This window comes from Drosophila montana, unplaced genomic scaffold (genome assembly GCF_035044405.1).
Source record: "Drosophila montana isolate Dmon_TW-CO22-7 unplaced genomic scaffold, ASM3504440v1 contig_2583_1, whole genome shotgun sequence".
Taxonomy (NCBI): Eukaryota; Metazoa; Arthropoda; class Insecta; order Diptera; family Drosophilidae; genus Drosophila; species Drosophila montana.
In genome coordinates this window covers 351,266-367,978 of record NW_026997446.1, presented here as the reverse complement: position 1 = coordinate 367,978, position 16,713 = coordinate 351,266, and the positions used below count along the sequence as shown (strand labels likewise).

Below are 16,713 nucleotides of genomic sequence, written 5' to 3'. Positions count from 1 at the left end.
ACCCCCCACAATTAGTACAGGGTATAACAACACGCTCGGCCATGCACTCGCTGGCGCACTCGCATTCAGATGAGAATGTCAGTTGAAAGGTGCGCCAAGCTTCCTTTCCCCCGTTTCCCGTTGCCTGTCTGCCTTCCTCTCCCCCCCTCTCACTCTGTCTCTCCCGCTCTCTCTCCCGCTCTCTCTCTCTAGCTCTCTGGTTGTCCTGGCATTGAGTTGTAATTGCTGAACATGCCAAGTTTTGTGCAATTTTATGTAGATTTAATAGCTTCCTGGCTTCGAAGCACAGGTGGCATTTCTCGTTTCGTACTTGTCTCACATTTCATTGCTTGCGTGACATTTCATTTGTGCGCCGCTCAGATTTAAGATATAAACCCATTTCTCGCCGGTTCAAAGCATTCTCGTAATTGTGCTCGGTCAAGATAGCGAACCGCTCCCTCCCCTCCCCCTACCCCACCTTCTCTTCCTCTTAATTGATTTGAGCTCAAACTAAAGTTTCAGACAGGCCCTTAACATAAGTCGGAAAACCTGCGGCCAGGCAATCGCGTGGCCTGTGGAAAATCCCCTTTTGGCAGGAATGGGAAAACTTTGCTCCGGAACAGCTTTCGCGAGCACGACCAAAAACTTCCGGCACTCGACTTGGCGGCAATTACAATCGACTGACATGTTAATTGACAGCCAGGTGAAATATCATCAATGTGCCACGCCCCCCGCTCGCTTCGATTGATTGGCCTATTCTTTTGTCGCTCGCATAACTCCCAACCAGCTGCCAGCTGTCAAAAGTTTATGCAACAATTGAATTTAGTTGCAAACAACTTTCCAGGACAAAGACAAGCTGAAGGTTTGAGTTGTAAGTCAAGCAGTTAGAAGGATATTGAAGACAGTCGGTAAATTTCTTATTAAACTATTCAATAATCAGTTCTTGGCGGAACCAGTGGAACTCTAGTGAACTAGTTGAACCAGTAAGCATAGAAGTTGCTGGTTCAAATGCCTGGAATTGGGTTTTTTTCGTTAAGCAAACCTTGAACTGATTTGTCGAACATTTTGTTAGTAAAGCAGTTAGAAGGAAGTTAGTGAACTAGTTGAACCAGTAAGCATAGAAGTTGCTGGTTCGAATACCAGGAATTGGGTTTATTTCGTTAAGCAAACCTTGAACTGATTTGTCGAACATTTTGTTAGTAAAGCAGTTAGTGGAATATGAAAGACATTTGGTAAATTTCTTATTTAACTATTTAATAATCAGTTCTTGGCGGAACCAGTGGAACTCTAGTGAATCAATTGAACCAGTGAGAATAGTAGTTGCTGGTTCGAATGCCAGGAATTGGGTTTTTTTCGTTAAGCAAACCTTGAACTGATTTGACGAACATTTTGTTGGGTTTTCAATACTTTTTAACAAACATCACATTATTATTATATAATATTAAACCTTTTAATTTAATTTTATCTTAATCAAACTGCATTTCTATTAATATTTCTCTAAGTTTACTTAAATGAGCTGCGTTTCTTTTCAATTTCATATCTCACATTTTCATTAAAATAACTTATTCATTTATTTCCATGCCAAGTTCTAGAAAATAACTTTCTAGTTCAATAAAATGTTCGCAGAAAGTTGCTCGAACTAACGAACTTGCTTTAAGCCAACTGGAAAATATGATTTAAATAAATGAATAATTCACTTGAAGGAGTATCTTCTTCTTCTAAATACTCAGTATTTCTACGTTAGGGGACTTGACTAGATTATGACTAATTTGTGGCATATAAGAAATACGCAAAACGTTGATATTAATTTACAAAAAGGAGAAAGTTAATGAAATACAAAAAGCAAATGTTCTAATATTGGTTTAAATGTTTTTTATTTAGAATTTAAAACTATTAACATGCTCAAACATTTATTTTGGGGTTAAACAAAAGAAAACGAGAGGAAAACAATCATAATTAAAAGAATATAATATTCTCTCTTTTTTTTTGTTTTAAGATTCCTTTGGGTTGCTTTAAGCAAATGCAAACTATAAATTTTGAATTAAACATAAAGTATTTATAGAAACATAACGTAAAGATTTATTTAAGTTACTTTTCTTGAAATTGGTTTTTAAATAGATTCTATGACTATTTCAATTATATTCACTTTTCGAGCTAAAGTTAGCAAATGTTATTTTAAGATGAAAGAAAAGCATAATGGAAATACTTTCAATTTTCTTTAAATGGAAATAATTCTCAAACATTTACTGCGCGAGTTTAGAATCAATTTGAATATTTGTTTAAGATATTTTAATTTAAGCTGTATTTAAAAAATATCGACTTATTTCATTTCTCAAACGTGAACTCTCTATTCAAAAGTAAAGCATCTTATTTATTAACAGAAATAACGTAATAAAGATTTATTTAAGATACCTAACTTTAAACTGTTTATAAATATAGTCGAGTTTGAGTTACTTTCAGTTTTCTTTAAATTGAAATAATTCTCAACGAATTTCTGGCCCATTTCTTGTATTTCTTTTATTCAAGATACTAACTAAATTTTTAATCCATTTCAAGTAGACGCTTCTCTGCAAATTGGCAGCATGAATATTGGCATTTGCGGCCATGCAATTTGCCAGTATCTGCTGCTGCTGCTGCTGTTGCTTCTGCTGCCATTAAGTATCTGTCAGATACTTTGGCACACATTTTGCATTCCGCTTGTAATTGCATGCAATTCACCGCAGCAGCAGCACTTGCTTTTGTCGATTAGGGTAGAGAAAGATGAAGTCGCATTTTGCAAAAGCAAATACGACAAACAACAGCTAAAAGTGGGGGAGAAGCTCTGTGTGTGGGGGAGGGGGTGGGGGGTATCTCTGCCTGCAAGTGGAGCACACTAAAAGCAGTTGCCAAGAATTGTCGCGACTTTTGCTTGGGTTTGTCCAGCAATTGACAGTTGCGGCTGCATTCTGCATTCTGCATTTCATTCCATGCAATTTGCAATTGGACTCAAGTCTCAGCGCTTTAGATATTTATTCTAATTGCAGCTTTCGCTTTCATTTCGAGCTGTAACTGCAAATACGCAAAGCGCAATTCGCAGCTAAAAGCATGCACAACTATTTGCGAGTGTGTGCAGCTACAGTGAACGCTCGCTGGAATGAAAAGTGTGTGTGTGATTGCGAGAAAGAGAAAACAAAATCCTGGCACATAAAACTTTGCCTCGGTTTCTTTTAGTTGTATGAGAATTGTTCAACCTTTAACTTATTCACATGAATAAAAAATGCAAGAAAATATTTGTGAACATTTTTGTTAAATGTTATATTTGTATTTTTTTAATAAACAACTTTTTATTTCTATTGCAAAAACAATTTGAACAACTTTTGCAGCTAATTCATATTTTCCTAAACAATTTTTTAATTTTATTTCTTTCAAATTGTGCACAAATTTTGTCAACTTGTTCACAATTTTAATATAGAATTATTGCAGATGGTTTTTGAGCTAATTTTGTATAACGATTTTTGTTTCTAATAAATTTTCGCTGCACAAATTAAATTCATAATATTTCTATACAATTTCTATAAGTGATTAAAACTTATTCTTCTATTAAAATGTTTGTTATTTAAACATTTTTTAAATTATATTTTATATTTCTAAAATTCAATAAAGCGCCGGGCTTTTATCTATATTTGAGAAACTTGATTTGCATTCTTGCAACCAATTTTATGACAATTTTTACTTTTTATTTTACTTTTACTTAACGAATTTGTTTACACACTCAACATAGAAATGAGTCCACTTAAGCTCATTTTGTGCAAAAAGTACGCATAGATGTTGGGATCTATAATAAGAAGTGAGTTCGAATAAGCTCATTTTGTACAAAAAGTAAGCTAAGCGTTTTTAGAGTCTTCACTGTACTTGTAGCTGCAAATGTTGCTGCTGTAGCTGTTTCAGCTTGTGCGTTTGTTTATGCTTTTTATTTGCTCACGGCTAAGCCCAGTCAGACTGTGTGTTTGTGTGTGTGTGTGTGTGTGTGTGTGTGTGTGTGTGTGTGTGGCAGGGACAGAGACCGAGGCTGTGGCATGGGGCATGGGGGCATGAGGCGTGGCTGTGTTGCGGGGCAAACAGTTTCTGGTCTGCTTCTGTTTGTCTTTGCGGTTGTAAATGCATTTTTCAAACAAATTGCAAATCATTGCCTAACAATAGTTTCAGCTCGAGTCTCCGCCAATGCAGCCGCTGTGATTCACTCCAAACCCCTCTCCTCCTCCTCCCCTCTTTCCCTCTGTGGCTTCTGAATCTCCGACCGCACTGACAGTGATTTAGTTTTTGGCTCCGAGCATTTCACATACGCAGTCTATTAGATGGGGGACGAAGCCAGGACGAAGCTTAATGTTGAGTTTTAAAAACGGAATTTGTGTAATTTGTCAGTGGACAGAGAGAGGGGGAGGGGGAGAGGAAGGGAGGGACAGCTCTTTACAGTGGGTACACATTAAATTACATTTGGGTTCTATTTGGGGTTTCGCTTTCGCTTTTCTTTTTGATTTGCCAAATTGAATTTAGTCAAAGTTAATTTGAACTGAGCGAGAACTTTGACAAACACAAGCAGCGCAAGGCAACACGCCGAAATCTGTATTTTCATTTCATTTTCCAAGAATTTTCAAGTGTTTTATTGCCCCCGCATAGTTAACAAGAAAATTCGTTGTTTATTTTGCTCTAGGAGCCTATTTTTTTTGGCTTTGCTTTGCTTTTAGCACACATTTTCAACGAGTTCGCATTTTCGCATTTTGCCCATTATTTTTTTATTTGCATGCCTCGCAGCTTCGGCCGCGTCCATTGACCCACAAAGCCCATAATAATGCGCCAAAAAGCAGGCTGCACCAAAATATATATACATATATATTCAGCTTTTATTTAACTTTGCGCATAGAGCACTTACTTGCAACGCCGACCGACTGGATGCTCTTTCCACCAAAAACAAATACTCTTCAGTTAAGTTCACACTTGCACACTTGTATTTGGCACACTTTAAAGTTGCAAACTTGTTGCACAGTGTTGCAAAACGCACACACACACACTGAAACACCTTGCTTCGAGTGAAACGCTCTTTAGTATGCAACACTTTGTTTCTGTTTGCAGTGTGATAAACGACTAACGGTAACAGTCGAAGCTTAACTTGGCCACGCTCAGTTCTGAGACTAACGAGCAACACGCACCACGAACCAGACACTGGGAGCAACACGTTGTTGACACAAAGACCGCCTAACGAAGACTAATGACAGCGCTTCCCATTCGTTCGCCACAACTGGTCGCAGAGCTGCAGAGCGAGAATCACGTTGCGTGCACGACGAGTGTTAAATACGAACTGATTGTTTGCCAGCCTGCCAGGCATTTAACAGCCGCTCGTGCCGCGCTGCCGACTGCACACGAACGTGCTGCGCGCGACTTCGGCTCGACAAGCTGTAAGCAAGCAACGAGCACAGTTAAGAGCGCCGGCCAGCAGCGCGACGGCAAGCAGCGCGTAAAGAGCGAAACGAAATCAAGAGAGAGAGAGAGAGAGAGAGCGTGCTGCCACCCCCGGCTGAGGACAATTGAGCTGTTAAGCGTTTCATCTCACATTGTTGCTTGCTCTTAGCAACGTTTCACTTCACAACGTTGCACAAATTACTGTAACTGTAAACTGTTGCTGGCCTGCGTTTCCCATTTCGCTTTGCGCCTGCGCGGCGCATATTCAATGCTCTTTACGGCTGCTCTCTTGCTTTCAAGTTGAAGGCACGCTTTCAATTCAATTTGCAGCTGGCTGCAACTTGTCACCAGCTGCATTTCAATTGCGCTCTGCCTTGCTGCTGTCCGGGAGAGCATTTCAATTCATTTCGTTTCCATTTCGTTTCGTTTCATTTGCATTTCGGTTCGTGAGGCGCCTTAAAGCGTTTCGCCTATCATTTTGCTCTTTGTTGTCTCGTTGTTGTTGCTTGTGTTCGCATTGTTGTTGTTTGTTTCGTATTGCTGTTGCGGCGCGCAACAGGTTCAGTTTTAGCCCCCCCCACCCCCCCGCGCACCCGCCCGCCCACTGCCTTTGGCTTTGACGCACATTCGTCTATAGCTTTTCATTGGCCTTACACAGGACTTTGGGGCTTCTTTTGGCCGTGCTGCTGCCCCCGCCCCCCGCCCCCCCCGCTGTCGTGTATTTATATATTTATTTGCAGTTTTTGCTTGTTTATTTTTTGCTGTTGTTGTTGTTGTGCTTTTATGCAAATACGAGCACAAAATCGTTTTCTGCACGCTTTGACTTTGCCTTAAGTGCATGTGTGTGTGTGTGTGTGTGTGAAGTCGTGTATAAATGAATTTGCATATAATTGTTTGCATGTTGAGTGCCTTTTAATTGATTTTATTGGTTTGCACAACAACAACAACAGCAACAGGAAGAAGACGAACAATGAATGGCAACAATTTTCCACATTTCCCCCCCATTTCTCACTTTATCGCGTGAGTTATCTCTCTTGGCCAGCAGCTAGTTTATTTACTTGCAAGCACTTTGCCCCATTGAACACAACTTAATATGAATTTACAATTCGTGGCGAGGGGTGAGGGGGGGTTGGCCAATTATTTATCAATCCGCACATAAATAAATACATAAATATAAATTATGCAGCTAATAAGCTGCGCTGTTTTATGTAGCTCGTAAATTGTTCGCAGCTCACAAAATAATGCATAAGTGAAAATCGATATTGCGGCTTAAATTGTTAGCTCCAATTGCAAAAATCTGGCATTTGAGTTTGGGCGAGGATTACGCGCTTATAAGAAAGTGCATCGAGCGTGACTAAAGGCTAATTTCAAGACTAATACACGGATTAAACGGGGCTCAAGTCTGTACCTATTAAATGTGTGTACCTGAGGGTGTGAGCCTGGTATTACACTCAATTATATCTAACTAACGGGAAGGGTAGTTTTTATAAAAGATTTAATCTGTTTTTCATGCATTTTCCGTAGACGAAACTTTTAAAATGCAATGAAACATACATATATTCTTAAGGATATATACTTGCAATAGAACGTTCTGCTCTTGAGTGGAAAATTTGCCTGTTTTTCACACAAACTTTCCCATTTTCCAGGGATAGGCCTTTCATATAGTGTGAATTCCAATGTATTTTCCACCATTTAGTGTGAAATCTTATGTATTTACATGAGTATCCCGTAAATATAATAAAAATATTCAACAATTGTTTTTCAAAAATTTTCTATAGAATTTGTAGAGTTTAAATGATTTTTGCTTATTTTTTTCTAATGGGAATTATAAGTAAAAATTTATTAAATTTATAAAAAGAATTTAGCTCCACTAATTTTCTAGCGCTCAAATAATTTCTATATAATTTTTAAGATTTAAAAGATTTTCCTTTTATTTTTTTTGTAGTGGGAATTATAAAAAAAAAAATTGTTTAGTTTATCAAAACTTTGCACTGAGTTTAAGAAAAGTCATTCTATGAAAATCAAAAAAAAATATTCGTAAATTTTGAGGTGGTTTTTCTTATAAAATAATTCAATTTCACAGAAGAAAAACCCGAACTTTATTTCCCAACAATAAAGACTCTGCTCTGTAAAAGTGTCCAGAATCCCATTTATATATTTATTTATAAATATATTAAACTCCCAGCTTCAGTTAGCAGAAATTAAAAAGCAGCTCGCACTAAAATTCGACCAATTCGCGAGCACTTCAGAAACTCAGAAATCTAATCAGGAAAATGGCAAAGATTTTTGTTGAGCAGCGCGAAACTAATTTAAAACCAGCCGCCGACTGTAATTAGGCGCTAATGAGTTATGCCCCCAAAAACATGCCAGGCCAGGCCAGGCCAAGCCAGGCCAGGCTGTGGGGTAACCAAGGCAACGGCCACAGGATTCCGGGCCGGGCCCGAGCCGGAGCCGGGCCATTCAGGCATTCAGGCTCAAAACTCAAAACTAGTCGCAGCCCCATGAAAAACTGCGATTCGGATGAGCTGCAGCTGCAGTTTTGCTAATCAAAAAGTGCTATTAATTTGCTCGCTTTTCAATGGGGCAGCAGCGGTTGCTGTCTGTCAGCGACAGGCGGCTGAGGGCTGTGCGGGGGGGCGTGGCACTGGTGTCAATGACTGCAGTTCTCCCCCTCCTCCTAACTCTCACTCCCTCTCTATCTCTCTCCCTATGCAAGGTGATAATAATCAGACAGGCAATTCTAACAAGACACACGCCCCCCAAACAACAAACGACCCCCCCCCCCCCCCTCCCCTCACATGGCCTTGCCCAGCTGGTGGGCGGCACCATGGTAATCCATCTCCTGGCTCGACAATGGTTGCTCTGGACACCAGCATTAAGCCAGACACTAAATCCAGCAAAGAAACTGGATACAAATATCTTTTGCTCCCACTGTTACTGTGTGTGTGTGTGCGTGTGTGTGTGTGTGTGTGTGTGGTCTTTAGTATAATTATGGTGGCATCACAGGACATGTCGTTGACAAGCTCAAGTTGGGCCAGTCACTCAGTCGCACATATCCCCAACACACACACACCCACACACACACACACACTCGCACACACACACAGAGGCACATTAGTAACCACCATAAAACAGACGCAGCGCCGCACACAGAGATTGGACTGTGGGTGGGCCCATAAACCAGATCCGCATGTGTCCAAGTTCGTAAAGTTGATTCATTCATGGCAGCAAAATTTATATGGCCCTGACGCGTGCGTCCAACGGCGGCTTCTACGCTAAGGCGTCTCCTAAGCGCAACTATAAAACAAGTTAAAGTGCGACCGGGCGAGTGGGCACGACGCACAAATACCCTGTACTGAGTCAAGAGCTGCCATAAGATAAATAACTTTTACTCGGCTTTGGCTGAGCCCGACTGAGCATTGCGAAAGAAATCCATGAGATTGTGCACGGCGAACGAATACCCTGTAAACAGTCTCAGCCACTAGACAACTTCTTCCGAGCAATGAATAAGAGATCTATGGAGGCGCAGGTTTCTTTCCAGGCCTCCAAAATAAGGCCTGCGCCCATGTCTAGTCTCTTCCATCATCCATAAACTGCGAGAGTTCCGGATGTCGATATTTATCGATTCAACTATTCATTTTTTAATCTCTGAATTTGACGCGTTTGTCTTGAACATGAATAAATATACCTTTCCGGGCCTTTAAAAAGGGACACAACTTATCTACTGTTATCCATAAAAAACGAAAGCTCTGGAAATCGATATTTATCGAATGGACTCTTCCTTTTTTAGTCCCTCATTTTGCCGCGCTTATCTTGAACATAAATAAATATGCCTTTCCGGGCTTTTAAAAAGGGAATTTCGCCCGTGTCTAGTCTCCTGTCATCCAATATCTACGAGAGCTCTGGAAATCGATATTTATCGATTGGACTTCTCCTTTTTTAGTCCCTGAGTTTAACGCGCTTGTCTTAAACATGACTAAATATACCCTTTTCGATCTCACAGTTGCTTTCTGCTACGTGTTACATACACTTGCACGACTGCGATATACCCTTTACTGAAACATTTTGAAGAGGTACAGGGTATAAAAACAACTAAAACTAACTACAGCTGACTGCGGCTGCTTCTGCTTCTGCTGCTGATGCGAATGAGGATGCTGATGCGGATGTGGATGTGGATGCTGATGATGCCGCTGACAATGACAATGACGATGAAGCTAATCCTCCCACCCCACCCCCCTTCCCCTTCCCCTTTACCCCCTCTCTGGCCTTTGCCCGCTGCGCGCGGCGGGATGCTAGTGAGAGCCGTTTTGAGTCAAATGATTTATCTCGCAGCTAGACTGCAGCTTGGGCATTGGAAATTGGACTTTAGACTTGGCTTGTAGACTGCATCTTGGCTTATTTAATGCGGCCTATTTGTTTATGTGGAGAGCCCGCCAATTAGCCGGGTCGAAAGGCTGCCTCGAGGCACGCTTCATAAGTGAAAATCAATTGGAGCTGCGTTTTCGGCACGAACTTTAATGGATGCACTGAGTACACTTGAAGTGGAACTACATGGCTTTCGTGGGATACACTGGCAAAAAAAAAAGAAGTATGCATTCAATTTATTTAACGCATTGCCGCCTTCTTCTTGCGGCGAGCAATGCGTGCCAGCTCCTGTTCCGTGGGACGACGTTCGCTGTAACGATCGACCCAGGCCTCGGCCATCCGATAGAACTTCCTCGGATCGTTAACGAACTGGCTGGCTATCTCCATGTTGTATGGATTCTCGGGCTGTGGATCGTTAATGGTCGCGATAAGCACCTGCAGCACGTGCTCGATGCGCGACGTCGGCTTCCAGTGCTCCGGCTCCAGTATGGGCAGACAGACCTGGCCGCGCTCATTGATATTCGGATGATAGATCTTCGTGTTGATGTGCAGAATGGGCGGCCGAAAGGGATAGTCCTTGGGGAAGTCAATCTCCAGCTTGAAGGCGCCCTTGTCGTACGGCGGCGTATTGGGCATCAGCAGGGCGTACCACTTGTATATGTTATCCTTCTCGGGCTCCAGCAGCTGCAGCTGGTTGAGCTGCTTTTGCTCCATCATCTGCTTCAGCTCGTTCTGCATGCGCTTCGGCCCATCCATAATGGGATCGTCTTTCTTCATGTTGGCAAATTGTTCTTGTTTACTTTTGCTTGATTTCAAGCTGTACAATTTTGTCTAAAGTATTTCTCTCAGTGTACTATTGGGAGTGTGTTTGTGTGTGTGTGTGGGGCAGCTAGGCTAGGCGTTCATTTGGCGTTGATGCATGCAATAAGCAAGAGCAGGCAAAGCGAAAAAGAGAGAGAATGTTACCGACTAGAAGATACCCTTTGCTCGGAAAGCAAATACACGTTATGAAATATTTATTCTTAAATAATTTGAATGTAAAATGTCTAACATTTGACTCCCCAGTTCCTAAGAGTTTTGAGATATGTTCAAAGTAGGTTGGCTGCAGATCGATATTTATCGATTTTTTTGAGAACGCGGCAGTTATCGAGAGAGTATACTATTCTATACCAACATATTAGACTTCTGGTCAATGGCTCTTATTAGCTCGAAGATATGCTCACACAAATGTAGCTGAGAAATCGATATTTATCGATTTTGTAAACTCAAGGAAGTTTTCAACAGAGTATAGAGAGTACCATATCCACATACCAGATTTCTGGTCTATAGCTCATATAAGCATGAAGATATGCTTAGCCGATATTTATCGATTTCCCGAACGGGTTAGTTATCAAGAACTTGATCCGCATATGGCGGAGTAATTAAATCCTTTACCCGTTACATACAGACATTCAGACTGAGTATCTGTATCGATATTTATCGATTTTGTGAACACGGGGGAGTTATCGAGAGAGTATAGCATACTTTATCCACTTAGAATATTTCTGGCTTACAGCTCGTATGAGTTCGAAGATATGCTCCGACGATATTTATCGATTTCGTTAACTGGTTAGTTATCGAGAACTTTATCCGCGTATGTGGGAATAATTAAATTTCAATTAGACTTAAAGACGCCTCCCTCTGCCTGTTCCAGACAGACACACAACCGCAATATACCCTTGCAATAACCAAGGGTATCTAGATACATATAGAAAAAAGTGGAGAAATCCTTTCACATTGACATTAATCCCCGAAATAGCCGCTTTAAGAGTCCGCCTGACGTGGACAGGCTCTGACAGCAGCACATTAGGATCAACTGGGCCAAAGCAATGGCACATTGAAACGGATGAAAGGTTCTTCGGCTCATATGAGCCGCAGCTCCCCCCCGCCCCGACCCCACCCTTACCCTTGCTCCCATTTGTTGGCGATACAATTCATGCTCTGAATTCAAAGCCGTTCTATAGTATGTATTTGGCCAGGGCGCAAGAGTTCCATCTGTGCACGGGTTATGCCATGTGTCCAGCCAAGTTCTTCTTTTCACAGATTTCTGGTGCAGATAGAGCATGACATGGCGAGCAGAAGGCACCGTGATGTGATTGCCATTGACATTATAGTTTTCAATTAGCTGAACAAGTGTGGCAGCAAACGTGCTCAGGTGAAGGAGAGTAGAGCGAGCAAAAGTCCCATCGCAATTCCAGCGTATTCCGGACTCATAAATATGTAAAGATTGCCAAAAAGCATAATAAAACCCACTCAAAAGGAAAGCAAAGCTTTGACAGAGCAGCCAGCTCCTATGTCGCCGCTCAGCTCCGCTCAGCTCAGCCCAAAAGGAAACCCACCTCATCTCGACTTACAGCACATTATTTTGGTCTCCGATGGGAAGGTTGATAACAAAAACATGAAAATTAAATATCAAAAATATGCGACGCAAACGAACAACAACAATTTCTTCTTCTTCTTCTTCTTTGTGCGTGTGTGTAATTATTTATGTTGTATGTCATCATCATGTAAATGAAACCAAGACGAGTCGAGACGACGGCCATGGAAATTTGGCCCGGAAACGCAGCATGACGTGCGTAACGGGGCGTCTCAGGCATAATTAGGATATACATATATGTATAAGTGTGTGTGCTTGTGTGTGTTGGGAAAACAAGAAAGAAGTGTTATCTAAGAGTAGCTGAAGCTTGAATATCCTTGCAGATATAATTTATCTGGATTCCTAGAGGAAATATATAAAATAGTATTCTAATATTGCTGAGATGTTTAAAGCTCTATTTGATGAAATATCTGAATGAAAAGAATATTCTTTTGTACAAAAGCATACAAGTCGCAGTAATTTTAGCAATTGAAAAGGGAGGACGCTGGTTCGAGTCCTAGGCAAGCGTATGGATTTAGTGTTTCCTGAGCCATACATAATTGTCAACGCCAGGTTAATCGTTGGCTAATACATCCTGTGGTAGTCTCATCGACTTGATAAAATATCTATAATCGATAAGTTAGAGCTAAGTCGCAAACAGTTACGGAACTGGATCAGACATCGGTTCACGAAGCGACTCTCTAGAGATAGTCGTGAGAATGGTTAAATCACTTGAATTGTATAAAGATCTTGTTGTAAATAAGATATTCAAGTAACGCCGCACATTCCTATACCTATATTCGAGCTGTCGACTGATAGAGATATCGATTAGAGACTGTAGTCGATAACATGTTAGACACATGTTAAGTTACAGAAGGGACAGTAACAGGATAACAGAAAAGAGAGTCAGGTGAAGAGAAGTGCGTGTGATATTTTGAGTATAATAAGGAAAACTTATCATTGTATCCATAGGAAATGAATGTATGAAGTGAATAAAAAGCAATTTATTATAATTCAACTAAAAGAGCCTAGGATAATTTCATGGCTCCAGAAGATCGATTCCTTTACTTATATGAATAAATAATCGTTCATTAGTTCCTCTGAGAGCTTTATAATTTAAAGCTCAACCCAGACGACTTTTATACCTTACCAAGAAAACGAAACTCAGCCAAGTTAAAACTAGGAGACTGGGCAACACTCTAATAGGAAGGCAAAGCAATATCAACGCAATAGTACAAATACTGATCATGAATATATATTCTTAATATGCGTAACAAGGATATGCCAGGCTACAAAATGTATTCAGAGGATCAAAGAGAATATACAACAAGCTACACTTAAGTAGCTGCTCAATTAGGCGCCTCTTCGCGGCATTCCCTAGGACTGCTGCTTATACTATTGTGTTTTGCAACACTTACAAATCCGATTAATCAGTATTATCGATAACATGTCAGTGCCCAAATACCCAACCTTCGGGCGGAACAAGATAAATGCCCATCAGAAAAAGTGGCAGCCAAGGCGTCTGACAGCGCTGCGGGACGCAGAGGCGTCCGACGACCAAAACTGCGCGATGGGGGTCGCTTTGAATGAAGGAAGGGCGATAGGGAGAGGGAGAGGGAGGTAGGTTGTTGTCAGCTGCCTGGCATCAACGCATCCGCCATACTTTTAGCATAAACAGCCGGAAGCGGAAATGTAGATGACGCCGTGCGCCCACTCATATAAACGCGTGTGTATCTAGCTGTGCACTGAGAGAAATAAAGGCGGCTCAACAAATAATAAATAATAAATAAATAAATAATTAATAAGAGGAAAGGATTAGGTAGCAAACATTTTTAACAAGAATTTGTGTACTTGAAATAAGCGCAAGACTTTCTCGGTAAAAGCTCTTAAATTGAATACTCGACTCGAGTCTGGTATTTGAGAATTTTGAGATTCAAGAGAAAAAGGTTTGCAATTACGAAGTTTCTGAATTTTTCTCTGAATGTATTCTCATGAGTGTGGGTGTGTTTATATACCCTGCACCCCTTGAAAAAGAGTAGAAAGGGTATAACATTTTTGTGAAATGATAAATGTGTGCGTTTATGTGAAGAAGAAGCTAAACTGCTTGTAACGTCAACTAGGTGCTCGTTATAGGGTATCTCTTAGTCGGTCATTCGGGCCTAGAGCACGCTCACTTGTTTCTTTTCTGTGTGTGTGTGTGCTTTGAGAGCCTGCAGCTTCAGTCGCGCCCGCTGTCAGTGCCATTCCCAATCTCAATCCGCATCCCAATGCCTTTTTCTTCTCCCTTCTCTTGCCTTACCCCTTGCCCCCCTTCCCCCCTGTGCCCCGCCGGGGGGTGTCTGTCATTTGTTTAGCTGTCATTGCCGGCGTATTGCCGCTGACAGCTCGTTGGCCTGGAGCCTGAGGCCTGGCCATGTCGATTGGGATACTGCGATGGCGCCAAGGCGCACAACTTTTCTATGGCTATGAAAAATCTGCCGAAAATTAGCAGTCGCCGCATTAAATCTAATCTGATCCGATTTTCTATTACCAATTGGCTGCTCTGAGTGCGGGCCCACATGCTGTGCAGGATTCAAGCCATGTGTGTGTGTTGTGTGTGTATTAACGCCCTTTTGCCTAGCCCCGCCCCCAGCTCCCGCCTTTTGCATGTGTGCACTTTAATCTTTTTATCGCACTCTAACACTGCGGCTCAGTTTTTCGACTGACTTTTGCGCCTTATGTTCCACTGTGGAGCGTAGCTTCATTAGCGCGAAAAACGTCGCGTGCGGCTTTTCTTTTTTTTTCTCCTTTCCCCATTTCCATTTCCACTTGCGGCCTGTCATCGACCCTTTTCGGGCTGTCTTTTGTTGTCGACTGTTGCTTTCTGGCCGTGTTCAGGCCGTGATATATGAAGCGATTAACATTAAAGGTGCCTAATTGATTCGGGCCAGCCAATGTCCGACGCGTTTTAGGCCTTAAGCTGGGGAGGAGGAGGAGCTGGGGGTAGGGGCCACAATTTGCGTATAAATTTTCATTAAGAAATTATCGCTCGTGTTGCTTAAATTTAAATTAATTATGTATGGTTTATCATCAAGCAATTCGGCGGCATGCAAGGACGCACAGCCACGCCCACACACGCCCACACACACACACACACACACACACACACACACACACACACACACACACACACACACACACACACACACGCACACGCACACACACATGCAGTTGGGGCCACATGCAACAGCAACAGATTATTTATGCCTTCAGTGAAATGCACAGCACATCGACGACAACGGAGACGATAACGATAACGAACGAGGAGAAGCTCGTACAATATTAAATTGCATGAAGTGAATAAAAGCAAAGTACACACATCAACACACACGCACACACACACACACACACAGGCAAAGGTATAAGCACACACACATAGAGACTGCGACGCCTTGTGCCTATGACTACAACAGCTTAAATTTTGTTCCAGGGCTGAAGAGCAGCTGTTAATGGAACCACCATAAAAGTTGAATAAGCTAGAAGCTAGAAACCTGCCAGCCTCGCAGAAAGTATCATAAGAGGGTCATGGAACGTGTAACGCATAAAAGAAGATTTCTGCGAGCCCATAAACTATATTTATATATATATTTTGATGAATGAACAGCAGGAACAGCCCCGTCGATATATGTCCCTCTGAGCTTCTTTTTCCATACAAACTAGTCGCTCACTTTTGAAGGTTTTACATGCAACTTGGCATAAGCTTTTCTTTCTGTTCATGTGTCTGAACTAGCCAGATCGTATCCCTATATCATAGGGATACTCCTAGGCAGGATCATGGAGTATGGAAGAATCAGCTCTAAACTTTTTTGTTTATCCAGATATCTTAACCAAACTTGGCATTTAGATGGGGTTTTATATTTATAGTTTATTACAAATAAGTTTATTGTTTATTTTAAAACTGAGAGTGTTAATTATAGTTAGCATTGGACTAAAAGTCACACGTCGTTTCTTCTCAGCTCATCTCTAACTATATTCGTTGTCTAGGGATTCTTTTTCCGTTGCTTGTGTACAATGGAATTTGGGTAACATTAACCCAACCCAAGAAACTGTCGAAAAATGAGTTTTTGTATGGGAACTTGTCCTGTTTTTCTCCATATCTTTACCGAATTCTGCAGTTATATAGGTAACATATATACAGAACCCGTGTCGAATAGAACTTAGTTTCTATATTAACAATCGTTCGGACATAAAGCTTTTAGATAAGATCATTTCTAAGCCAGAGTCCTAGAGGCCTTAGAACATTGCCATGTCGAAGCCTAACTTTCTTGGAATTTTTCCTCCTATAAGCCTTAACCCCATTAGTTGTCTAATTAAAAGACGAGCTCCAGAGCAAAATCTATCCATATTCCACACAACTTCCAGCTTAAAGTCTGTCTTTATCGAACAGAATATATCGTACGAATTACTTGCCTTGCCGCATTGATTCCAACCGTAAACCGATGCACAAACAAGTTGTTTTTCACTGAAATCCGTTTTGAATTAGTTGCCTAATGGAAGAA

The 16,713-nt window shown here is 41.3% G+C and overlaps 1 protein-coding gene across 1 annotated transcript; it reads right to left on the bottom strand.

Annotated features, from left to right (window-relative positions):
• Positions 1-9,957: 9,957 nt before the first annotated feature.
• On the bottom strand, positions 9,958-10,824 carry LOC135429073 (ubiquitin-conjugating enzyme E2-18 kDa). Its single transcript, XM_064683251.1, has one exon. The coding sequence runs from the start codon at positions 10,555-10,557 to the stop codon at positions 10,021-10,023; it is 537 nt and encodes a 178-aa protein (XP_064539321.1). The 5' UTR covers positions 10,558-10,824; the 3' UTR covers positions 9,958-10,020.
• Positions 10,825-16,713: the final 5,889 nt, after the last annotated feature.

Bases quoted from the DNA above. Each gene is read 5' to 3' on its own strand.
- LOC135429073 (XM_064683251.1), bottom strand. From the start codon at position 10,557: ATGAAGAAAGACGATCCCATTATGGATGGGCCGAAGCGCATGCAGAAC.